Source organism: Salmo salar, chromosome 18, assembly GCF_965601325.2.
Source record: "Salmo salar chromosome 18, fSalSal1, whole genome shotgun sequence".
NCBI classification, from domain to species: domain Eukaryota; kingdom Metazoa; phylum Chordata; class Actinopteri; order Salmoniformes; family Salmonidae; genus Salmo; species Salmo salar.
Window position 1 is genome coordinate 57,202,693 of NC_138308.1, and position 27,305 is coordinate 57,229,997.

The 27,305-nt window shown below is 47.2% G+C and overlaps 1 protein-coding gene across 6 annotated transcripts in view; it reads right to left on the reverse strand.

The window, feature by feature from the left end:
- Positions 1-1,824: 1,824 nt before the first annotated feature.
- Positions 1,825-27,305, reverse strand: part of exoc6 (exocyst complex component 6) — a 388,637-nt gene continuing 363,156 nt past the window's right edge. For 4 of the 6 annotated variants that reach the window (XM_082965008.1, XM_082965009.1, XM_082965012.1 and 1 more), the window contains 5 exons: positions 26,715-26,744; positions 20,844-20,985; positions 9,331-9,404; positions 6,516-6,628; positions 1,825-3,506 (listed from right to left, as the gene is read on the reverse strand). In XM_082965008.1, coding sequence (XP_082821134.1) covers positions 3,374-3,506; positions 6,516-6,628; positions 9,331-9,404; positions 20,844-20,985; positions 26,715-26,744 — 492 coding nt within the window. In that variant the 3' untranslated portion in view covers positions 1,825-3,373. The remainder of the gene's footprint in view (positions 3,507-6,515; positions 6,629-9,330; positions 9,405-20,843; positions 20,986-26,714; positions 26,745-27,305) is intronic. The other 2 variants (XM_082965010.1, XM_082965011.1) reach the window with 1 other exon arrangement.

Below are 27,305 nucleotides of genomic sequence, written 5' to 3' on the forward strand. Positions count from 1 at the left end.
GACAGTCAGAGTCAGGACCAGAGTTAGTCAGAGTCAGGACCAGAGTCAGTCAGAGTCAGGACCAGAGCTAGCCAGAGTCAGGACCAGAGTCAGTCAGTCAGGACCAGAGTCAGCCAGAGTCAGGACCAGAGTCAGTCAGGGTCAGGACCAGAGTCAGTCAGAGTCAGGACCAGAGTTAGTCAGAGTCAGGACCAGAGTTAGTCAGAGTCAGGACCAGAGTCAGTCAGCTTCAGGACCAGAGTCAGGACCAGAGTCAGTCAGAGTCAGGACCAGAGTCAGGACCAGAGTCAGTCAATCAGGACCAGAGTCAGTCAGTCAGGACCCGAGTTAGGACCAGAGTCAGTCAGAGTCAGGACCAGAGACAGGACCAGAGACAGGACCAGAGTCAGTCAGAGTCAGGACCAGAGTCAGTCAGAGTCAGGACCAGAGTCAGTCAGAGTCAGGACCAGAGTTAGTCAGAGTCAGGACCAGAGTTAGTCAGAGTCAGGACCAGAGTTAGTCAGAGTCAGTCAGCTTCAGGACCAGAGTCAGTCAGAGTCAGGACCAGAGTCAGTCAATCAGGACCAGAGTCAGTCAGTCAGGACCCGAGTTAGGACCAGAGTCAGTCAGAGTCAGGACCAGAGACGGGATCAGAGACAGGACCAGAGTCAGGACCAGAGTCAGGACCAGAGTCAGGACCAGAGTCAGTCAGAGTCAGGACCAGAGTCAGTCAGTCAGGACCAGAGTCAGTCAGAGTCAGGACCAGAGTCAGTCAGAGTCAGGACCAGAGTCAGTCAGTCAGGACCAAAGTCAGTCAGTCAGGACCAGAGTCAGGACCAGAGTCAGGAGGCTCAGGACCAGAGTCAGTCTGTCAGGACCCAAGTCAGGACCAGAGTCAGGACCAGAGTCAGGACCAGAGACAGGACCAGAGTCAGGACCAGAGTCAGGACCAGAGTCAGGACCAGAGTCCTGACTCTGGTCCTGACTCTGACTGACTCTGGTCCTGACTCTGGTCCTGATTCTGACTGACTCTGACTGACTCTGGTCCTGACTTTGGTCCTGACTCTGACTGACTTACTTGCTATATTGTATTTACTTTGCCACCATGGCCTATTTATTGCCTTTACCTCCCTTATCGCACCTCATTTGCTCACATTGCATATAGACTTATTTTTCTACTGTATTATTGACTGTATGTTTGTTTTACTCCATGTGTAACTCTGTGTTGTTGTATGTTGTCGAACTGCTTTGCTTTATCTTGGCCAGGTCGCAGTTGTAAATGAGAACTTGTTCTCAACTTGCCTACCTGGTTAAATAAAGGTGAAATAAATACAAACATTTTTTTGTTGTTTCAGTCAGGTAGCCTAAACCCCTTTACCTCTCTGGCAGGCAGATGTTGACTAAATGAAAACGGACTGGGCTAGTAGTGTGAATATCCTGTCAGGACAGCTTAGAGCAGCAGGTTGTTCAGCCAGTTGTTTCGTGATTCCCAGGGAAACCTTCACAGCTGTGTCCTTCACAGTATTTACGCCTGCTGGCTGAGAGAGCAGGACAGATCCTCCTCCTCTGCATCGGGTCTTGTACTCTGCATGGGGGAACTGGGACTGTGTACGTTGGTCTGCCAGGCTGGGCCCCGAGGATGGTGTCATCCCTCCATCTCCAGTGATCGCGCCCTCCTCTAGGCCTGAGATAAGCTAGCTAACTAGCTTCCCATAAAGACAAGATGTCATCGGTAAAATATCTTGTGTTATCAACTTCCTGTGATGTCAACAACGCAAACCATTTCTGTCAATACTTAACAATTAAAATGCTTTGATATATATATAATATACACACCAGTCTGCGTTTGATTGAGAGAACACATTTTTATTACTGCACACAAATAAAAACAAAATAAAATTAGGTTACAGGGGGCGTATTCTCTTCCCCTCGCCACGACAGTCCATCCTTACGAAACACTCAGTTCATTTCACATTGGAATGTGGAGCGGGTTATTCAATAGTAATTTCCTGTTTTAACTACGACACTAGAAACCAAAATTTTTTTTTTTTTAGAAAAATTACATTTCTCACCAGGTGATGTATTGACTAATAGTAGTTAATTTAATTCACTGAAAGACTAATTAATTTACATATTTAGATTTAAAGAGATGCATCTCATAACAACAAACTCCTTTTTTATTCGTTAACAGAAGGAAGCCGGCATTCTTATTTTCTTTACAAAATATGCGGTATGTACAATGACATTTACAAGCAACTATTTATATATATATATTTTTAAAAAAAAAGGCTAACTGAAATAGCTATTCAGTGCAAAATGCCTGTTTAAAAAAGTAGCAGAGATTAAAAACCATAAATCCAACTGTGAAATGTGATTTCAGATTTGAGACAGAAGTCGTTCTGTTAGCAGAACCTGCGGCTAGACTAGATCCTTATTGCTGTTTTTCTTGAAATGTCTTAACGGTAGATTCTAAAGCATTTGAAACCAAAAGCTTTCATTTACCCTGAGGAACAAAAACAAGTAGAATTTTTTGGGATGCAAGAAAATTGATTTAGCTAATAAATTGGCTGATACAAAAAAATAATAATAATTTTAAAAAAAAATTGATTTTGGGTGTCTTTTCTTGTCAAAAGATAATAGTTTGAGTGTAAATGAACAAAGGTCTCTGGTCCTGTACTGGGTTTAAACAGTGGAACTATGTTCATGCAGATCATTTGGACACTAATCAAAGCTGTTTTGATTCAAGCTGGGCTGAACGACTTGGCAGAGACGGGGAGCTAGTGCATCCCTGGCATTGACCAGAGCCCTGTGGAAATAGGACGACATTTGTGACACAACCCCAGCGTGATTCTCTGTAGTGTTAAATATTATCCAATATATAGTGCACTACTTTAGACCAGGGCCCTATATAGTGCACTACTTTAGAGCAGGGCCCTATTCCCTATATAGTGCACTACTTTAGACCAGGGCCCTATATAGTGCACTACTTTAGAGCAGGGCCCTATTCCCTATATAGTGCACTACTTTAGAGCAGGGCCCTATTCCCTACATAGTGCACTACTTTTTTGAGCAGGGCAGATAGGGTGCATAGGGCTCGGGGGGGGGGGGGGGATTGGAGCCTCTCCTTGACGGCTCAGTCCCCTATCTGGGCCACTTCAACTAGTGACCATCAGCTTCCTGTTCAGTCTTCATCTGAGATATCTTTACATTCCTTACATCACCATCGCAACACCGTGGTGATACAAATCACTGCAACTCTCTCACTATATACAAAACATAGTATTCTGAGCCTTTAAAAAAATACATTTAAAACATTTCACTCATTTCTCATTCATGACAGAGAAACTGTTTTTAGCTTAGTCCGTCCGTCCGTCCGTCCGTGTGTGTGTGTGTTCTAGGAGTGTTGAGACATCCCATTGACCAGGCTCCTCAGCTGTTTCACCACTGTCTCAATCAGCTTCTGTTTGTCTCTGTCATTCTTCCTGAACTGAGAAAAGATGTTGTTCTTCTTACTGGTGTCCTTCATTCTGGAGGAGAGAGGAGGAGAGAGAGAGAGAGAGAGAGAGAGAGAGAGAGCCAGAGAGAGCCAGAGAGAGAGAGAGAGAGCCAGAGAGAGAGAGCCAGAGAGAGAGAGCCAGAGAGAGAGAGCCAGAGAGAGAGAGAGAGAGCCAGAGAGAGAGAGAGAGAGCCAGAGAGAGAGAGAGCCAGAGAGAGAGCCAGAGAGAGAGCCAGAGAGAGAGAGACAGAGAGAGAGAGAGCCAGAGAGAGAGCCAGAGAGAGAGAGAGAGAGCCAGAGAGAGAGAGAGCCAGAGAGAGAGAGAGCCAGAGAGAGAGAGAGAGAGCCAGAGTGAGATACATCAGGAGAAACATCAAACCACAGACTGTTGGATGGAGTAGGTACAGGGTTTTGGCTTATTGCCCACTTAAAGAATAGAGACTTGTTTTATTTGATAAATGACCCTTAACCCATATGGTGTAAATGACCCTTAACCCATATGGAGTAAATGACCCTTAACCCATATGGAGTAAATGACCCTTAACCCATATGGTGTAAATGACCCTTAACCCATATGGTGTAAATGACCCTTAACCCATATGGTGTAAATGACCCTTAACCCATACGGTGTAAATGACCCTTAACCCATACGGTGTAAATGACCCTTAACCCATACGGAGTAAATGACCCTTAACCCATACGGAGTAAATGACCCTTAACCCATATGGTGTAAATGACCCTTAACCTATATGGTGTAAATGACCCTTAACCCATATGGTGTAAATTATCGTAACCCATACGGTGTAAATGACCCTTAACCCATATGGAGTAAATGACCCTTAACCCATATGGAGTAAATGACCCTTAACCCATATGGAGTAAATGACCCTTAACCCATATGGAGTAAATGACCCTTAACCCATACGGTGTAAATGACCCTTAACCCATATGGTGTAAATGACCCTTAACCCATATGGAGTAAATGACCCTTAACCCATATGGAGTAAATGACCCTTAACCCATATGGTGTAAATGACCCTTAACCCATACGGTGTAAATTAATTTCAATGGACACCAGACTATGGGAAGAAACAATTAAGCCAAAATGTGTAACATACCCCCTGTAGACTCTGCATGGTAGAGGTTCAAAGGTCAAGTAGACAAGAGAAAAGAAGAAGTAGTGAATATGTAGATAACAGATACAGACTAAGAGGTCTAGTAGTGAATATGTAGATAGCAGATACAGACTAAGAGGTCTAGTAGTGAATATGTAGATAACAGATACAGACTAAGAGGTCTAGTAGTGAATATGTAGATAACAGATACAGGCTAAGAGGTCTAGTAGTGAATATGTAGATATGTAGATAACAGATACAGACTAAGAGGTCTAGTAGTGAATATGTAGATAACAGATACAGACTAAGAGGTCTAGCAGGTTAGAGAAGACAGTCTGACTAAGTTCGGTCTAACCAGGACAGTAGAACTACAAACTGACTACACATTGAGTAAAGACAGTAGAACTACAAACTGACTACACATTGAGTAAAGACAGTAGAACTACAAACTGACTACACATTGAGTAGAGACAGTAGACCTACAAACTGACTACACATTGAGTAAAGACAGTAGAACTACAAACTGACTACACATTGAGTAGAGACAGTAGAACTACAAACTGACTACACATTGAGTAGAGACAGTAGAACTACAAACTGACTACACATTGAGTAAAGACAGTAGAACTACAAACTGACTACACATTGAGGAAAGACAGTAGAACTACAAACGGACTACACATTGAGTAAAGACAGTAGAACTACAAACTGACTACACATTGAGTAAAGACAGTAGAACTACAAACTGACTACACATTGAGTAGAGACAGTAGACCTACAAACTGACTACACATTGAGTAAAGACAGTAGAACTACAAACTGACTACACATTGAGTAGAGACAGTAGAACTACAAACTGACTACACATTGAGTAGAGACAGTAGAACTACAAACTGACTACACATTGAGTAAAGACAGTAGAACTACAAACTGACTACACATTGAGTAGAGACAGTAGAACTACAAACTGACTACACATTGAGTAAAGACAGTAGAACTACAAACTGACTACACATTGAGTAGAGAGTAAAACTACAAACTGACTACACATTGAGTAAAAACAGTAGAACTACAAACTGACTACACTGAGTAAAGACAGTAGAACTACAAACTGACTACACATTGAGTAAAGACAGTAGAACTACAAACTGACTACACATTGAGTAAAGACAGTAGAACTACAAACTGACTACACATTGAGTGGAGACTGTAGAACTACAAACTGACTACACATTGAGTAAAGACAGTAGAAATACAAACTGACTACACATTGAGTAAAAACAGTAGACAGTAGAAATACAAACTGACTACACATTGAGTGGAGACAGTAGAACTACAAACTGACTACACATTGAGTAAAGACAGTAGAAAGTAGAAATACAAACTGACTACACATTGAGTAAAAACAGTAGAAAGTAGAAATACAAACAGACTACACATTGAGTAAAGACAGTAAAACTTCAAACTGACTACACATTGAGTAAAGACAGTAGAACTACAAACTGACTACACATTGAGTAAAGACAGTAGACAGTAGAACTACAAACTGACTACACATTGAGAAGAGACAGTAGAACTACAAACTGACTACACATTGAGAAGAGACAGTAGAACTACAAACTGACTACACATTGAGTAAAGACGGTAGAAAGTAGAAATACAAACTGACTACACATTGAGTAAAGACAGTAGAAATACAAACTGACTACACATTGAGTAAAGACAGTAGAACTACAAACTGACTACACATTGAGTAAAGACAGTAGAACTACAAACTGACTACACATTAAGTAAAGACAGAACTACAAACTGACTACACATTGAGTAGACAGTAGAACTACAAACCGACTACACATTGAGTAAAGACAGTAGAAATACAAACTGACTACACATTGAGTAAAGACAGTAGAAACGGCAGTACTCACTTCTCTAAAAGTGCTAGTGCAGTGGAAGGGTTGACCCGGAGGTACTTGGAGGTGGGCTGTCCGTAGTCAGCCAGGTACGTAGACCAGTCCCAAACCATGAACAGGTCCAGCAGCTGAATCAACACACACAGACAGGACATTATTCTGGGAGTTAGTCAGGAAAAAAGACAGCAGTATAGCAGAGGAGAGGTTGTGTTGGGTCACAGGACAGGGGAACAGTCGGTCAGAGGAGAGGTTGTGTTGGGGATCAGGACAGGGGAACAGTCGGCCAGAGGAGAGGTTGTGTTGGGGAACAGGACAGGAGAACAGGACAGGGGAACAGGACAGGGAAACAGTCGGTCAGAGGAGAGGTTGTGTTGGGGAACAGGACAGGGGAACAGGACAGGAACACAGGACAGGGGAACAGTCGGCCAGAGGAGAGGTTGTGTTGGGGGACAGGACAGGGGAACAGTCGGTCAGAGGAGAGGTTGTGTTGGGGAACAGGACAGGGGAAAATGTCGGGTGTAGGAGAGGTTGTGTTGGGGAACAGGACAGGGGAAAAGGACAGGGGAACAGTCGGTCAGAGGAGAGGTTGTGTTGGGGAACAGGACAGGGGAACAGTCGGTCAGAGGAGAGGTTGTGTTGGGGAACAGGACAGGAGAACATGTCGGCTGTAGGAGAGGTTGTGTTGGGGAACAGGACAGGGGAACATGTCGGCTGTAGGAGAGGTTGTGTTGGGGAACAGGACAGGGAAACAGTCGGTCAGAGGAGAGGTTGTGTTGGGGAACAGGACAGGGGAACAGTCGGTCAGAGGAGAGGTTGTGTTGGGGAACAGGACAGGGGAACATGTCGGCTGTAGGAGAGGTTGTGTTGGGGAACAGGACAGTGGAACAGTCGATCAGAGGAGAGGTTGTGTTGGGGAACAGGACAGGGGCACAGGACAGGGGCACAGGACAGGGTAACATGTCGGCTGTAGGAGAGGTTGTGTTGGGGAACAGGACAGGGGAACAGTCGGTCAGAGGAGAGGTTGTGTTGGGGAACAGGACAGGGGAACAGTCAGTCAGAGGAGAGGTTGTGTTGGGGAACAGGACAGGGGAACAGGACAGGGGTACAGTCGGTCAGAGGAGAGGTTGTGTTGGGGAACAGGACAGGGGAACAGTCGGTCAGAGGAGAGGTTGTGTTGGGGAACAGGACAGGGGAACATGTCGGCTGTAGGAGAGATTGTGTTGGGGAACAGGACAGGGGAACAGTCGGTCAGAGGAGAGGTTGTGTTGGGGAACAGGACAGGGGAACATGTCGGCTGTAGGAGAGGTTGTGTTGGGGAACAGGACAGAGGAACAGTCGGTCAGAGGAGAGGTTGTGTTGGGGAACAGGACAGGGGAACAGTCGGTCAGAGGAGAGGTTGTGTTGGGGAACAGGACAGGGGAACAGGACAGGGGAACATGTCGGCTGTAGGAGAGGTTGTGTTGGGGAACAGGACAGGGGAACAGTCGGTCAGAGGAGAGGTTGTGTTGGGGAACAGGACAGGGGAACAGTCGGTCAGAGGAGAGGTTGTGTTGGGGAACAGGACAGGGGAACATGTCGGCTGTAGGAGAGGTTGTGTTGGGGAACAGGACAGGGGAGCAGTCGGTCAGAGGAGAGGTTGTGTTGGGGAACAGGACAGGGGAACAGGACAGGGGAACAGGACAGGGGAACATGTCGGCTGTAGGAGAGATTGATGTTGGGGAACAGGACAGGGGAACAGTCGGTCAGAGGAGAGGTTGTGTTGGGGAACAGGACAGGGGAACAGTCGGTCAGAGGAGAGGTTGTGTTGGGGAACAGGACAGGGGAACATGTCGGCTGTAGGAGAGATTGTGTTGGGGAACAGGACAGGGGAACAGTCGGTCAGAGGAGAGGTTGTGTTGGGGAACAGGACAGGGGAACATGTCGGCTGTAGGAGAGGTTGTGTTGGGGAACAGGACAGGGGAACAGTCGGTCAGAGGAGAGGTTGTGTTGGGGAACAGGACAGGGAAACAGTCGGTCAGAGGAGAGGTTGTGTTGGGGAACAGGACAGGGTAACAGGACAGGGGGACATGTCGGCTGTAGGAGAGGTTGTGTTGGGGAACAGGACAGGGGAACAGTCGGTCAGAGGAGAGGTTGTGTTGGGGAACAGGACAGGGGAACAGTCGGTCAGAGGAGAGGTTGTGTTGGGGAACAGGACAGGGTAACATGTCGGCTGTAGGAGAGGTTGTGTTGGGGAACAGGACAGGGGAACAGTCGGTCAGAGGAGAGGTTGTGTTGGGGAACAGGACAGGGGAACAGTCGGTCAGAGGAGAGGTTGTGTTGGGGAACAGGACAGGGGAACAGGACAGGGGAACATGTCGGCTGTAGGAGAGATTGATGTTGGGGAACAGGACAGGGGAACAGTCGGTCAGAGGAGAGGTTGTGTTGGGGAACAGGACAGGGGAACAGTCGGTCAGAGGAGAGGTTGTGTTGGGGAACAGGACAGGGGAACATGTCGGCTGTAGGAGAGGTTGTGTTGGAGAACAGGACAGGGGAACAGTCGGTCAGAGGAGAGGTTGTGTTGGGGAACAGGACAGGGGAACAGTCGGTCAGAGGAGAGGTTGTGTTGGGGAACAGGACAGGGGAACAGGACAGGGGAACATGTCGGCTGTAGGAGAGGTTGTGTTGGGGAACAGGACAGGGGAACAGGACAGGGGAACAGGACAGGGGAACATGTCGGCTGTAGGAGAGGTTGTGTTGGGGAACAGGACAGGGGAACATTCGGTCAGAGGAGAGGTTGTGTTGGGGAACAGGACAGGGAAAAAGGCTGTAGGATGAGGGACATACTGCTTACCTGCCGGAGGTCGATGAAGGCCAGCTGTAAAGTGTCCCCCTGGAATCCTGGCACCGGCTCTGAGCTGGCAAACACTGGAGCAGGGAGAGATGACAGTAACAGCCAATCATCACCCGCTGTCACTGATAAGCCAACAGAAGCTATATTTATTCTGTCAGGGGATAAATCAACCTTTATATAAAGTGCTTTACAGTGAGAATAAATGAAATAAAAAAACAGAGTCAAGTTAAGATTAAGACTGCATGATCGCCTAAAAACCTTAACCTCTTATAAGAGCTGAAATATCTTGGGACGATTCTACGTTTGAGATGTGAATAGATTCCGTTAGAGACATATGAACCGGCGTGCTGAACCCAGGAGCTGAACTCGGGTTCACCCTTCATCAGGGGGCCCCCTGAGGGGCCTCAGGAGAGTACCAGGTACAAGACCAAGACACACACACACACAGGAACTCAGCTGTCACGGCCCTGGCCAACAGGGGGCCCCCTGAGGGGCCTCAGGAGAGTACCAGGTACAAGACCAAGACACACACACACACAGGAACTCAGCTGTCACGGCCCTGGCCAACAGGGGGCCCCCTGAGGGGCCTCAGGAGAGTACCGGGTACAAGACCAAGACACACACACACACAGGAACTCAGCTGTCACGGCCCTGGCCAACAGGGGGCCCCCTGAGGGGCCTCAGGAGAGTACCGGGTACAAGACCAAGACACACACAGGAACTCAGCTGTCACGGCCCTGGCCATCAGGGGGGCCCCCTGAGGGGCCTCAGGAGAGTACCAGGTACAAGACCAAGACACACACACACAGGAACTCAGCTGTCACGGCTCCCGAGTGGCGCAGTGGTCTAAGGCACTGCATCTCAGTGCTTGAGGCATCACTACAGACACCCTGGTTCGAATCCAGGCTGTATCATAACCGGCCGTGATTGTGAGTCCCATAGGGCGGCGCACAATTGGCCCAGCATCGTCCGGGTTTGGCCGGTGTAGGCCCTCATTGTAAATAAAAATGTGTCCTTAACTGACTAGGCTGGACCTCCAGAGACACACGGCTAGCCCTCCAGAGATACTAGGCTGGACCTCCAGAGACACACGGCTAGACCTCCAGAGACACACGGCTAGACCTCCAGAGACACACGGCTGGACCTCCAGAGATACTAGGCTGGACCTCCAGAGATACTAGGCTGGACCTCCAGAGATACTAGGCTGGACCTCCAGAGACACTAGGCTTGGGCAGTATCCAGACTGTCATAGCTTCATCCCGACTTTGTTCCATACTGGGATTTTTTTCATTAATTTTTTATTGAATATTTGAAACATACATTATACTCGCAGTGAAGCCGCTCAACAGCTACATCCTACCAGTCATTCAACATATTCCCATTCAGAGCGACACACAGAAGCATCCAGGGGCATGTTGACAGATCTCCCACCAGGCCAGAAAACGGGAACCCTGAACCCTCCAAGATCCCCCCCACAGTTCCCTAATAGCTGCTCCCTCAACCCTCCAAGATCCCCCCACAGTTCCCCAATAGCTGTCCCTCAACCATTCGAGACCCCTCCCACAGTCCCCCCCCCCAGGAATAAAAATAAATAAAAAATATAATGAATTCCATTCCCCCCAAGAACACCCATAATGCACCAACAACCAAGAGAATGAACTGGAGAGACAAAAGGAAAAGACCGAAGAAAACAGCAAACAACAATGCAAAAAATGAATTATAATAATACATTTAAAAGAAAGGACATCAAGGACAACTAAAATCATAACAGCAATGCCAACTGTATATGTTTGTGTGCATGTCTGGCACTATTACATGTATGTGTGTGTTCTTGTATGTGTTTATTTGAATGAGAGTGTGTGTATGTGCATGTGTACAAACACCTGCAAGGCATCAGCCTCAGACAAACCGGCATTAGTTGTCAAAACACTGTCCCTCTTTGTCATTCAAACTGACAATTTATTATGTTTATTTACACTTAAAAACATGTTTTTAAAAAAAAACTTTTATCTTTGACCATCATTCTATCTCCCACACAGCAACTCCACTCCCACTTGTCTCCAATTCCACATGCCAACCCTCAGCTTCCCTCAGCCCATCCCATCTATCTCTGCTGGCCTCCCACTTCGGGTTTCAACCCATCCCAACCCTCCGCTTCCCTCAGCCCATCCCATCTATCTCTCCTGGCGTCCCACTTCGGGTTTCTACGCAACACATATCTTTCAACTATGCTGTGATGTTTAACGTACAATATCAATCTATCTGATCAAATAGAATCCACAGATTGCGTGTTGAAGATAAATACTTTTACTAAGAGTATTACTATATTAGTAATTGACTGACCAGGTCTCTCCAGATTTCCTAACAGTACTATTTCTAGGGTCAATTGTAGATCAATGTTATGCATTTTTAGCCATTCCTGAACCTGAGACCAGAAACAGGCTACCTGAGGGCAATACCAAAATAAATGGTCTATTGATTCTCTATCCTCACAACAAAATCTGCAGAGCTTCGATGATTTTATGCCCCAAATATTCAACATTTTGTTGGTGGCAAGAATTCTATATAATAATTTTAGCTGAAAAGCACAAAGTCTTGAATCTTGCGTTGTTTTATATATCAACTCATACCATGGAATAAGTACATCAAAAATCTCTTCCCAACTATTTTGCAATCTGTATGGCACAGTCGTCAACATCCTGGTCCACAAATGAAACTGGTATACTTTCCTATTTATGCTATTTTTTATTCCTCTGCCAATTTTGATCCTTTATATTGGGCAGACAGACCAGTTCCCTACCTCCTCCCGCTGCCACCTGCCTCCTCCATTTTTGGGGGTAATGCTGTAATCAATTGGTTGTACTCTTGGATTGAGCAGATCTTCCCATACAATTCTCCATGAAGGACATAACTCTACCATTACAATTTACAATATAATTTAAGAACAAAATACCCTTTTCAAACATCTTTCCCATAAATACAGGTATTTACCTCTCCATGGTTGCAGGATCTTGTCTATTTTTACAAGTTTTCTATTGAAATTCATTGTGTAGCGCTTATTTATATATTTTGTGATATGAATACCGACTAGGTCTACTTCACCATCAGCCCGTTTTATAGGTAAACTGCAGGCTAATGTAAAAGTTGTATTTTTTAAGGATCCAATACGTAATATTGTACACTATTGTACATAATTAGGTTTTAGTCCAGAAAGTACAGAAAAGTTATCTAGATCTTTAAATGAGACATTGAATGAGACAGGATTTAATATCCTCAAAAAGTTCTTCCTCTGTAATTTGGCCTTCACACTGATCTTTCCGTACATTTGTTCATTTTCCATTTTTTTAAAATATTATTTGGAAAGATTCCTTACCGTAATCTTTATTCAGTGGGAGAGGATGAGACGGAAAAGAGAAAATCTGCCTAAAATAATTTGCTTCCTCTTTTAATACATACTGGGATATTTGGTAATACCAGAACTGAACACAAAGGGGGCGCTGTTTTCACTGACACTTTGTAACTCCGAAGCTGCACAATGCTAACAAGTACATGTAAAATCCCATAGAGAATGCTAACTAAATGTTAATGAGCGCATTGCGAACATTTGACAGTTTCTGACCTAAACTATACAAATAACCAAAAAAAATGCTACTCACAATTTGCTACACGCACAAAACTAATATTAGCCAGCAAGGCTCTTGATCCACTTGGGGATTCTCTGCTGTTACCAAGCGAATGCTTGATTTCGGAAGAAGCTACCCATTTAGCTAGATAGCTAACGTGCTACTAAATTAGCAAACCAAATGCACAACTGCTGAGCATTTAGCACATTTTAGACAGTTAACTTAATCTACAAAACAACAATATAAACAAAATGTAGTGTTGGTCCCGTGTTTTATGAGCGGAAATAAAAGATAACAGAAATTTCCATATGCATTAAAACCTTATCTCTCCAATTTTCTGTGAACAAATTGTTTATTTGTTTTATTTAACCTTTATTTAATTAGGCAAGTCAGTTAAGAACAAATTCTTATTTACCATGATGGCCTACCCCCGGCCAAACCCTAACGACGCTGGGCCAATTGTGCGCCGCCCTATGGGACTCCCAATCACGGCCGGTTGTGATACAGCCTGGAATCGAACCAGGGTCTGTAGTGACGCCTCTAGCACCGAGATGCAGTGCCTTAGACCGCTGCGCCACTCGGGAGCCCCTTTCGCATTTCTTCTTTGCCAAGATAATCCATCCATCTGACAGGTGTGGCACATCAAGAAGCTGATTAAAAAGCATGATCATTACACAGGTGCACCTTGTTCTGGGGACAATAAAAGGTTCCTCTAAAATGTGCAGTTTTGTCACACAACACAACGCCACAGATGTCTCAAGTTGAGGGAGCGTGTAATTGGCATGCTGACTGCAGGAATGTCCACCAGAGCTGCTGCCAGATAATTTAATGTTAATTTCTCTACCATAAGCCACCTCCACTCAATATGTATTTTTGCCTCTCAACCATAGACCACATGTATGACGTTGTGAGGGCGAGCGGTTTGTTGATGTCAACGTTGAGAATAGAGGGCCCCATGGTGGCGGTGGGGTTATGGTATGGGCCCCATGGTGGAGGTGGGGTTATGGTATGGGCCCTATGGTGGAGGTGGGGTTATGGTATTGGCCCCATGGTGGAGGTGGGGTTATGGTATGGGCCCCATGGTGGCAATGGGGTTATGGTATGGGCCCCATGGTGGAGGTGGAGTTATGGTATGGGCCCTATGGTGGAGGTGGGGTTATGGTATGGGCCCCATGGTGGAGGTGGGGTTATGGTATGGGCCCCATGGTGGAGGTGGGGTTATGGTATGGGCCCCATGGTGGCAGTGGGGTTATGGTATGGGCCCCATGGTGGAGGTGGAGTTATGGTATGGGCCCTATGGTGGAGGTGGGGTTATGGTATGGGCCCCATGGTGGAGGTGGGGTTATGGTATGGGCCCCATGGTGGAGGTGGAGTTATGGTATGGGCCCTATGGTGGAGGTGGGGTTATGGTATGGGCCCCATGGTGGAGGTGGGGTTATGGTATGGGCAGGCATAAGCTACGGACAACAAACACAATTGCATTTTATCGATGGCAATTTGAATGCCACCCGGACAGCTGATGAAACTGAGGAGTTTTTCTGTCTATAAAGCTCTTTTGTGCGGAAAAACTCCATCTGATTCCCTGGACCTGGCTCCCCAGTGGGTGGGCCTAAGCTCTCCCAGGCCCACCCATGGCTACGCCCCTGCCCAGTCATGTGTAATCAATAGATTAGGAACTAATTAATTTATTTCAATTGACTGATTTCCTTATATGAATTGTAACTCAGTAAAATCGTTGAAATTGATTCGTTTATATTTTTATTCTGTATAGTTACAAGATATCTAGCTGGCAAACATTTAGTTGTGAATTCCATACTGTAATTAGATCGCCAGGCCCATGCTGCACAACAGTAAGTGACTCCCAAGGCTCCGGTATCTCGTTGTTGTGTGCTTGTAAACAAACACCACGTGACTTGGGACTACCGTAAACTTCATAATAATGTGACACATGACCGGGGACTACCGTAAACTTCATAATAATGTGACACACGACTTGGGACTACCGTAAACTTCATAATAATGTGACACATGACCGGGGACTACCGTAAACTTCATAATAATGTGACACATGACTGGGGACTACCGTAAACTTCATAATAATGTGACACATGACCGGGGACTACCGTAAACTTCATAATAATGTGACACATGACCGGGGACTACCGTAAACTTCATAATAATGTGACACATGAACGGGGACTACCGTAAACTTCATAATAATGTGACACATGACTGGGGACTACCGTAAACTTCATAATAATGTGACACATGACCGGGGACTACCGTAAACTTCATAGTAATGTGACACATGACTGGGGTCTACCGTAAACTTCATAATAATGTGACAGGTGAAATGAAGAACGCACTGTTCTTTATCTCCTAACGTATTGCACAAGTTGACTGCTGGTATTTACTTAAATTAGCTACAAATATTACAATTTATTTAAAAAACTTCAAAGAAATAGATTCAACGGTATTGAAAAACCATCCTGTGGCTTTGTCCAAATACCCCGTTATACGGCAAATACGGTAAACCGCCAAAGCCTAAGACACACTATTGGACCCACAGAGCCTGACAGACAGACAGCAACACAACCCAGAGCCAGACAGATGGCAAAACAACCCAGAGCCAGCCAGACGGCAACACAACCCAGAGCCAGCCAGACAGCAACACAACCCAGAGCCAGCCAGATGGCAACACAACCCAGAGCCAGCCAGACGGCAACACAACCCAGAGCCAGCCAGACAGCAACACAACCCAGAGCCAGCCAGACAGCAACACAACCCAGAGCCAGCCAGACAGCAACACAACCCAGAGCCAGACAGACAGCAACACAACCCAGAGCCAGACAGCAACACAACCCAGAGCCAGACAGTCAGACAGCAACACAACCCAGAGCCAACCAGACAGCAACACAACCCAGAGCCAGCCAGACAGCAACACAACCCAGAGCCAGCCAGAGAGCAACACAACCCAGAGCCAGAAACACAACCCAGAGCCAGACAGACAGCAACACAACCCAGAGCCAGACAGACAGCAACACAACCCAGAGCCAGACAGCAACACAACCCAGAGCCAGCCAGACAGCAACACAACCCAGAGCCAGACAGAAACACAACCCAGAGCCAGACAGACAGACAGCAACACAACCCAGAGCCAGACAGACAGACAGCAACACAACCCAGAGCCAGCCAGACAGACAGCAACACAACCCAGAGCCAGCCAGACAGACAGCAACACAACCCAGAGCCAGCCAGACAGACAGCAACACAACCCAGAGCCAGCCAGACAGACAGCAACACAACCCAGAGCCAGACAGACAGCAACACAACCCAGAGCCAGCCAGACAGCAACACAACCCAGAGCCAGCCAGACAGCAACACAACCCAGAGCCAGACAGCAACACAACCCAGAGCCAGACAGACAGACAGCAACACAACCCAGAGCCAGACAGACAGCAACACAACACAGAGCCAGACAGACAGACAGCAACACAACCCAGAGCCAGCCAGACAGACAGCAACACAACCCAGAGCCAGCCAGACAGACAGCAACACAACCCAGAGCCAGCCAGACAGACAGCAACACAACCCAGAGCCAGCCAGACAGACAGGAGTTTACAGTCAGACTACTGGGGTCAACACAGTGCTGAGGTGTGAGAGGTCAGGGAGTTTACAGTCAGACTACTGGGGTCAACACAGTGCTGAGGTGGTCAGGGAGTTTACAGTCAGACTACTGGGGTCAACACAGTGCTGAGGAGGTCAGGGAGTTTACAGTCAGACTACTGGGGTCAACACAGTGCTGAGGTGTTAGAAACACGCTGCTCCAATAAATCAACTGTAACGGAGGACTCATCGGGGTCTGCATCCCCGCCAGACATCCATGCTAAATTCTCTTTTACATGATGGATGAATAGATGTGCAGGAAGAGTAGACAGAGAACCTGAGTGATGGCTGGAAGGTGAGTGATGGCTGATTACAGCTGTGAGTGATGGCTGGAAGGTGAGTGATGGCTGATTACAGCTGTGAGTGATGGCTGGAAGGTGAGTGATGGCTGACTACAGCTGCCACAGGGGAGATGGCTGGAAGGTGAGTGATGGCTGATTATAGCTGTGAGTAATGGCTGGAAGGTGAGTGATGGCTGATTACAGCTGCCACAGGGGAGATGGCTGGAAGATGAGTGATGGCTGGAAGGTGAGTGATGGCTGATTACAGCTGCCACAGGGGAGATGGCTGGAAGGTGAGTGATGGCTGATTACAGCTGCCACAGGGGAGATGGCTGGAAGGTGAGTGATGGCTGGAAGGTGAGTGATGGCTGATTACAGCTGCCACAAGGGAGATGGCTGGAAGGTGAGTGATGGCTGACTACAGCTGCCACAGGGGAGATGACTGGAAGGTGAGTGATGGCTGACTACAGCTGCCACAGGGGAGATGGCTGGAAGGTGAGTGATGGCTGATTACAGCTGCCACAGGGGAGATGCCTGGAAGGTGAGTGATGGCTGGAAGGTGAGTGATGGCTGAAATGTGAGTGATGGCTGACTACAGCTGCCACAGGGGAGATGCCTGGAAGGTGAGTGATGGCTGGAAGGTGAGTGATGGCTGGAAGGTGAGTGATGGCTGACTACAGCTGTGAGTGATAGCTGGAAGGTGAGTGATGGCTGACTACAGCTGCCACAGGGGAGATGGCTGGAAGGTGAGTGGACATTATTGGACCGGTGCATACAAAAAGAGATGTTTTTACTTAAACCATTTTAAGTGAATTTATTAACAAAACTGACTTGATAACAGGAGCCAGCTGGTTCTTTAGATTGGTAGTATCATATAAAACAGTACTAGGGTAACGCTAAGCGACTTGACCGTGAAACGCTAAGCGACTTGACCGCGAAACGCTGCTAAGCGACTTGACCGCGAAACGCTGCTAAGCGACTTGACCGTGAAACGCTGCTAAGCGACTTGACCGTGAAATGCTAAGTGACTTGACCGTGAAACGCTAAGCGACTTGACCGTGAAACGCTAAGCGACTTGACCGCGAAACGCTAAGCGACTTGACCGCGAAACGCTAAGCGGCCTGACCGTGAAACGCTAAGCGACTTGACCGCGAAACGCTTAGCGACTTGACCGCGAAACACTACACTGCGTGCACAATTATTAGGCAAATTGTATTCCTCGGGATTAATTTTATTGTTGAACAAACACAATGCTCTCAGTCAATCCAAAATGTTATTGAACCTCAAAGGAAAAGTGAGTTTTGTCTTTCTCAGGGAAATATACAAGTGTGCACAATTATTAGGCAACTAAATTACAAAAATAATTTCTCTCAACTCACTTGTTTATTCTCAATTTTTAGAGTAAGTGTAACAGATAAGTAACACAAAATGACAATTATATAACATTTTTGGCCTTTCAAAAATATTCAGTGACCAATATAGCCACCCTTATTTTCAATAACTGCCATGAGCCTTCCATCCATGGAGTCTGTCAGTTTCTTGATCTGTTCACGATCAATTTTCGCTGAAGCAGCAACCACAGCCTCCCAAATGCTGTTCAAAAAAGGTGTATTGTCTTCCCTCACTGTAAATCTCACGTTTGAGAAGGGCCCACAAGTTCTCAATAGTATTTAAGTCAGGTGAGGAAGGGGGCCAGGTCATTATTCAGGCATCTTTGAGGCCCTTGCTGTCTAGCCAAGCAGTGGAGTACTTGGATGCATGTGATGGAGCATTGTCCTGCATAAAGATCATGGCCTTCTAGAATGCTGAGGACTTCTTCCAGTACCACTGTTTGACGAAAGAATCTTCCAGAAACTGGCAGTAGGTTTGGGAGTTGAGTTTCAGTCCATCTTTAACCCGAAAAGGTCCAACTACCTCATCCTCAATGATAGCAGCCCATACCAGTACCCCTCCTTCACCTTGCTGGCACCTGACTCAAAGTGGTGCCCTGTGTCCATTACTGATCCAGCTACGGGCCCATCCATTTGGTCCATCAAGAGTCACTTTCATTTCATCTGTCCATAAAACCTTTGAAAAATCTGTCTTCCGGTAGTTCTTTGCCCTATCTTGACGCTTCAACTTGTAAATCTTATTCAGTGGTGGTCTTGTTTCAGTTTTCTTGACCTTGGCCATGTCTCTGAGCACTTGACACCTTGTACTTCTGAACACTCCCAGGTAGGTTGCAGTTCTGGAATACGGTGGCACCGGAGGATAACGGGTTCCTGGTAGTTTGATGTTTAATTCTTATCAAGTCTTTTGCAGTTAATTTGCACCTTTTCTTCCCCATGCGTTTTTTTTGCGCCCCAGTTGACTATTCGCAACAAAACGTTTGAATGTCCGGTGGTCACACCTCAATAGTTGAGCTATTTAAAGAGTGTCGCATCCGTCTGAAAGGCATTTTACATTTTTGGCTTTTCATTGTCAGTTAAATCTCTTTTTTTTTGGCCCATTTTACCTGAGGTAATGAGGCTGCCTAATAATTATGCACACCTTGATATAAGGTGTTATTCACTTTCGCCACACCCTCGCTCCTTACACAAATACATATCACCTGTAAATGAGTAAATCCAATAAGCATTCAAGTTTATATGGTTTTGGAGTTGGAAAATGTGAATAGAAACAATGATAAGATCAGAATACTCACTTGCCTAATAATTGTGCTCGCAGTGTAAGTGACTGATGTGCTCTGTAGGAAAACCGCTGCTAGGTAAGTATGAGGAAATATTTGTCGCAACACAGCTGTTCATCAGAGTTCGTTTCGAGGGTAGGGGATGTGTTCCAAATGGGACCCTATCCCCTTTTTACAGGGCCTACAGGGCTCTGGTCGACAGGGCTCTGGTCGACAGTAGTGACTACATAGGGAAAAGGGTGCTATTTGGGATGCAGGAAGAGTGACAAGGGAGAGGCTAGAGCATAGGTCACCACTCTGACTAACAGCAGGAGGATTACCTTGGAGGAACCAACTGACTGGATTCCTAGAGGGGTGTCTTATGAGTGAGTGTGTGTGTGTGTGTGTGTGTGTGTGTGTATGAGAGACAGGAGAGTCAACTCTGCTCTGTCACAGCCTTTTAGCAGAGGGCATTCTGAGGGCAGAGTCAGTGTCCCAAATGGAACCCTATTCCCTTCATAGTGCACTACTTTTGACAATTATTATTTTTTTTTTTTAAATGTAGTGCACTATAAAAGGAATAGGGTGGCATTTAGGATAGACTCAGGACATTTCTGAAGCCCCAATCCCTCTTGTTCAAACATCATTAGGTTGAACTACACTTAACGCTACTGACATTCACACTGTATGTCTGAACTACCCTTAACGCTACTTCCTATGGGCCCTGGTCAAAAGTAGTGCACTATATAGGGAATAGGGCTGTAGTATAGAGTAGTGTACTATATAGGGAATAGGGCTGTAGTATAGAGTAGTGCACTATATAGGGAATAGGGCTGTAGTATAAAGTAGTGCACTATATAGGGAATATGACTGTAGTATAAAGTAGTGCACTATATAGGGAATATGACTGTAGTATAAAGTAGTGCACTATATAGGGAATTGGGCTGTAGTATAAAGTAGTGCACTATATAGGGAATAGGGCCCTGGTCAAAAGTAGTGCACTATATAGGGAATAGGGCCCTGGTCAAAAGTAGTGCACTATATAGGGAATATGGCTGTAGTATAAAGTAGTGCACTATATAGGGAATAGGGTGACATTAGGGATGTAGTCACCATTAGGCTCAACTCCTCCTCTACCTAATAGCCCCTCAACTTCCGTTCACACTGACATATACTGTACCCCTCTACGATTAAAGCCCTCTCCCTGGCCGTTTCCATGGGGGTGATAGGGAGTTGTGTGTTTGTATTGTCAATCATTCACAATGCATGGTGTAAACTCCCATTAACTCCACTTACATTCACACTGTATGACGTCCAGGTTGAACTGCTGAACGGCTCCCATACTGATCTGTTTCAGCTCGCAGTCCAACAGCATCTGCATCAGGGACGTGGACAGGTGCTTACACGCTGACATACAGGCTGTCTGGGCCACTTTACCCTGCAGGAGAACAGAGGGGGAGAGGAGACAGGGGGTAGGAAAGGAAAGAGAGAGGGAAAGGAAAGAGAGAGGGGTAGGAAAGAGAGAGAGAGGGAAAGGAAAGAGAGAGGGAAAGAAGAGAGAGAGAGGGAAAGGAAAGAGAGAGAGAGAGGGAAAGTAAAGAGAGAGGGAAAGGAAAGAGAGAGGGAAAGGAAAGAGAGAGGGAAAGGAAAGAGAGAGGGAAAGGAAAGAGAGAGAGAGGGAAATGAAAGAGAGAGAGAGGGAAATGAAAGAGAGAGAGAGAGGGAAATGAAAGAGAGAGAGAGGGAAATGAAAGAGAGAGAGAGAGAGGGAAATGAAAGAGAGAGAGAGGGAAATGAAAGAGAGAGAGAGAGATAAAAAGGGAGGAGAGGGTAAATGTCAGTTTGAGCCTGGACAATCTGTGTCAATAGAATATGGGAGTACAGATTTAGTCAAAGCTTCCTCTACCATACCTGAGGATTTGGAAATGATTACTGTGGGCTGCTGGCCCATGTTCTCTAGATAAACAGCAGGTTACATAAAGACTCTGAACATGAAGTGATTACTGTGGGCTGCTGGCCCATGTTCTCTAGATAAACAGCAGGTTACATAAAGACTCTGAACATCGGTAAAACATGCAGGCAGAAGAACAGCACAGATGAAGCTCAAAACAGAATGATGGATTCAAATGAACAGGGTTGTGAGGTTGCAGAGGGAGGGAAAAGCAGACGATAACGATTATATCCAGCCAGACAAGACCAACAGAGCAAAGAGAGACATCATGCATTATGAATTGTTACTGCTACACCAGGCTGTATCATGCTGAATGCTGAGAGAGAGAGAGAGAGAGCACCAGAGATACATGGGTTGGACTGTGTGGTGGTCCATGCTGTCCAAGACATGTATCCACTCTCATCTCTTCAATGTGCTTCAGACTACCCTATAAACAATGCCCAAGTCCCCATAGGAAAACCAAACCGTTGTCCTAGAAAATGTCAAATCAAAACTAGAGACATCTGTACATGGACATCCCTGGTCATCTGTAGATTGCCACGGGAATCAGGAATCACTTGTTTATTATGGGATATTTTAGTTCCAATGAATGAATCCACTGCAGATAGAATCTCAGTAATAACTCGTAGTTCTAACACTTCCATGAAGGTGGCGTTGATTAGACTGGTCCCAGATCTGTTTGTGAAGGTTGATTAGACTGGTCCCAGATCTGTTTGTGAAGGTGGCGTTGATTAGACTGGTCCCAGATCTGTTTGTGAAGGTGGCATTGATTAGACTGGTCCCAGATCTGTTTGTGAAGGTGGCGTTGATTAGACTGGTCCCAGATCTGTTTGTGAAGATGGCGTTGACTAGACTGGTCCCAGATCTGTTTGTGAAGGTGGCGTTGACTAGACTGGTCCCAGATCTGTTTGTGAAGGTGGCGTTGATTAGACTGGTCCCAGATATGTTTGTGAAAGTGGTGTTGATTAGACTGGTCCCAGATCTGTTTGTGAAGGTGCCGTTGATTAGACTGGTCCCAGATCTGTTTGTGAAGGTTGATTAGACTGGTCCCAGATCTGTTTGTGAAGGTGGCGTTGACTAGACTGGTCCCAGATCTGTTTGTGAAGGTGGCGTTGATTAGACTGGTCCCAGATATGTTTGTGAAAGTGGTGTTGATTAGACTGGTCCCAGATCTGTTTGTGAAGGTGGCGTTGATTAGACTGGTCCCAGATCTGTTTGTGAAGGTGGCGTTGATTAGACTGGTCCCAGATCTGTTTGTGAAGGTGGCGTTGATTAGACTGGTCCCAGATCTGTTTGTGAAGGTAGCGTTGATTAGACTGGTCCCAGATCTGTTTGTGAAGGTGGCGTTGATTAGATTGGTCCCAGATCTGTTTGTGAAGGTGGCGTTGATTAGACTGGTCCCAGATCTGTTTGTGAAGGTGGCGTTGATTAGACTGGTCCCAGATCTGTTTGTGAAGGTGGCGTTGATTAGACTGGTCCCAGATCTGTTTGTGAAGGTGGCGTTGATTAGACTGGTCCCAGATCTGTTTGTGAAGGTGGCGTTGATTAGACTGGTCCCAGATCTGTTTGTGAAGGTTGACTAGACTGGTCCCAGATCTGTTTGTGAAGGTGGCGTTGATTAGACTGGTCCCAGATATATTTGTTAAAGTGGTGTTGATTAGACTGGTCCCAGATCTGTTTGTGAAGGTGGCGTTGATTAGACTGGTCCCAGATCTGTTTGTGAAGGTGGCGTTGATTAGACTGGTCCCAGATCTGTTTGTGAAGGTGGCGTTGATTAGACTGGTCCCAGATCTGTTTGTGAAGATTGACTAGACTGGTCCCAGATCTGTTTGTGAAGGTGGCATTGATTAAATGGTACCCTATACCCCATAGGCCCTGCTCAAATGGTACCCTATACCCCATAGGCCCTGGTCAAATGGTACCCTATACCCCATAGGCCAGCGATACGGTATTATCCAGATACCATATGGTATAGACACCTCAGTGTGTCTGGGAATGGCCAGCGATACGGTATTATCCAGATACTATACGGGTGGGGAACATGGCTCTGGGTCTACACACCCTGGGTGGGAACATGGCTCTGGGTCTACACACGCCCTGGGTGGGGAACATGGCTCTGGGTCTACACACCCTGGGTGGGGAACATGGCTCTGGGTCTACACACCCTGGGTGGGGAACATGGCTCTGGGTCTACACGCCCTGGGTGGGGAACATGGCTCTGGGTCTACACACCCTGGGTGGGGAACATGGCTCTGGGTGTACACACCCTGAGTGGGAACATGGCTCTGGATCTACACGCCCTGGGTGGGGAACATGGCTCTGGGTCTACACACCCTGGGTGGGGAACATGGCTCTGGGTCTACACACGACCTGGGTGGGGAACATGGCTCTGGGTCTACACGCCCTGGGTGGGGAACATGGCTCTGGGTCTACACACCCTGGGTGGGGAACATGGCTCTGGGTCTACACACCCTGGGTGGGGAACATGGCTCTGGGTCTACACGCCCTGGGTGGGGAACATGGCTCTGGGTCTACACACCCTGGGTGGGGAACATGGCTCTGGGTGTACACACCCTGAGTGGGAACATGGCTCTGGATCTACACGCCCTGGGTGGGGAACATGGCTCTGGGTCTACACACCCTGGGTGGGGAACATGGCTCTGGGTCTACACACGACCTGGGTGGGGAACATGGCTCTGGGTCTACACGCCCTGGGTGGGGAACATGGCTCTGGGTCTACACACCCTGGGTGGGGAACATGGCTCTGGGTCTACACACCCTGGGTGGGGAACATGGCTCTGGGTGTACACACCCTGAGTGGGAACATGGCTCTGGATCTACACGACCTGGGTGGGGAACATGGCTCTGGGTCTACACACGACCTGGGTGGGGAACATGGCTCTGGGTCTACACACGACCTGGGTGGGGAACATGGCTCTGGGTCTACACACGCCCTGGGTGGGGAACATGGCTCTGGGTCTACACACGCCCTGGGTGGGGAACATGGCTCTGGGTCTACACGCCCTGGGTGGGGAACACACTGCTGCCCTTCAGGGGAAGACATGCCGTTTACAAATCAAGGCCAATATACACAATTAGAAGTCTGTTTAGGAAGACATTGTCATCTAAGTAAATGAGACATTCACACAGTAGTAGACGAACTATGTTTAGATCTTCTAAAAGAGATTTTGATCATCCCTGTAGTCAGACTACAGCCCAAGCATTCCAGGAGACCGCTCAGTGATTTAGCAGATAAGGCTGAAAAAGGATTTTAATTTGGTTCTGTTTTATGTAATATACAGTATTCCATTTAGCAGACACTTTTTTTATCCACAAGACAATGATGGCTAAGTAATTGGGGAGGCAGCATAGCCTAGTGGTTAGAGCATTGGGCTAGTAACCGAAAGGTTGCAAGTTCAAATCCCCGAGCTGACAAGGTACAAATCTGTCGTTCTGCCCCCTGAACAAGGCAGTAAACCCACTGTTCCCCGATAGGCCGTCATTGAAAATAAGAATTTGTTTTTAACTGGCTTGCCTAGTTAAATAAAGGTAAAATACAACATTTCTACGATCTCCAGCTTGGCTTTCAACTTTGCCTTCCAACTAACCCTTCTACATTTTAGTCATTTAGCAGACGCTCTTATCCAGAGCGACTTACAGTAGTGAATGCATACATTTCATACATTTCCCCCCCCCCGTACTGGTCCCCCGTGGGAATCGAACCCACAACCCTGGCGTTGCAAACACCATGCTCTACCAACTGAACCACACGAGACCACATGTTCTATCGAACATCAGACAAATCTCAGAGAAGTGTATTGTAGCTTCGCTCCACTTGTTTGACAGACTCATGCTCACGTAGTGAATTCAAGGCTCTTTACTGGGTTGGTGGAAAGGTTCAAAGTTCACCTGGATCAGATGGTTTAGATCCTTCGTTCTTTAAGGTTTGCTGCCCTTGTTATCACCGAGCATGTCTCTCCTCTCTGGAGAGGTTCCCAGTGCTTGGAAGGCCTGTCTCTCCTCTCTGGGGAGGTTCCCAGTGCTTGGAAGGCCTGTCTCTCCTATCTGGGGAGGTTCCCAGTGCTTGGAAGGCCTGTCTCTCCTCTCCAGGGAGGTTCCCAGTGCTTGGAAGGCCTGTCTCTCCTCTCTGGGGAGGTTCCCAGTGCTTGGAAGGCCTGTCTCTCCTCTCCGGGGAAGTTCCCAGTGCTTGGAAGGCCTGTCTCTCCTCTCTGGGGAGGTTCCCAGTGCTTGGAAGACCTGTCTCTCCTCTCTAGGGAGGTTCCCAGTGCTTGGAAAGCCTGTCTCTCCTCTCCGGGGAGGTTCCCAGTGCTTGGAAGGCCTGTCTCTCCTCTCTGGGGAGGTTCCCAGTGCTTGGAAGGCCCGTCTATCCTCTCTGGGGAGGTTCCTAGTGCTTGGAAGGCCCGTATCTCCTCTCTGGGGAGGTTCCCAGTGCTTGGAAGGCCTGTCTCTCCTCTCCGGGGAGGTTCCCAGTGCTTGGAAGGCCTGTCTCTCCTCTCCGGAGAGGTTCCTAGTGCTTGGAAGGCCCGTATCTCCTCTCTGGGGAGGTTCCCAGTGCTTGGAAGGCCTGTCTCTCCTCTCCGGGGAGGTTCCCAGTGCTTGGAAGGCCTGTCTCTCTCTCTCCTTAGCCTTTTTAAAATGATAAACTTGGATTAGCTAACACAACGTGCCATTGGAACACAGGAGTGATGGTTGCTGATAATGGGCCTCTGTACGCCTATGTAGATATTCCATAATAAAGTCATCGACACCCTGCGTGTGTTTACAGACAACGTACAGATAAAATAAACTAATTAGATTTAACTTGCACTAAATGTGATGGATGGCATGTAAATTACTATAGTTTAGCATCATCACAAGTGGAGGAAGCAACAAGCCTGGAGGCAAATCCACAGTACAGACATGCACTACCCAGGACTGGACTGGACGGGGGGGGGGGGCAGAGTAGGGCGGGGGGGGGGGCATAGTAGAGCAGAGTAGGGCAGAGAGGGGGGGCAGAGTAGGGCAGGGGAGGGGGGGCAGAGTGGGGGGGGGGGGGGGGCAGAGTAGGGGGGGCAGAGTGGGGGGGGGGGGCAGAGTAGGGCAGGGAGGGGGGGCAGAGTAGGGGGGGGGGCAGAGTAGGGGGGGGCAGAGTGGGGGGGGGGCAGAGTAGGGGGGGGCAGAGTAGGGGGGCATAGTAGGGCAGGGGGGGTACTTACCGACATGGCAGCATGGTCATTGCAGTTATTCTGAGCAGAACCAGAACCACCCAAACAAATGAAACATGTCCAGAATAGGAAGGAGAGAAAGGATGGCAACAATAAATGGACAGGAAAAGAAAAATCAGAGACAGACCCAGCATGCTTAGCAGAGGAAGTTAAATCAGATCAGAGACAGACCCAGCATGCTTAGCAGAGGAAGTCAAATCAATAGAGAAATCAATTATAGATTTACATCACAGTGGGAGACAGAGGAGACATTCCTTAAGAAAAACAACGTCTTAAAAAACGGAACGGGAATAAAAAAAAAAGCTGGAAATGATTGTATACAAGATAAGGAAGCTGGTGTACAGAGCAAGCAGCAAAGCAGTCCACCAGCAACAGGTCTGGTTTGGGGTTTCACCAGTAACAGGTCTGGTTTGGGGTTCCACCAGCAACAGGTCTGGTTTGGGGTTTCACCAGTACCAGGTCTGGTTTGGGGTTTCACCAGCAACAGGTCTGGTTTGGGGTTCCACCAGCAACAGGTCTGGTTTGGGGTTTACCAGCAACAGGTCTGGTTTGGGGTTCCACCAGCAACAGGTCTGGTTTGGG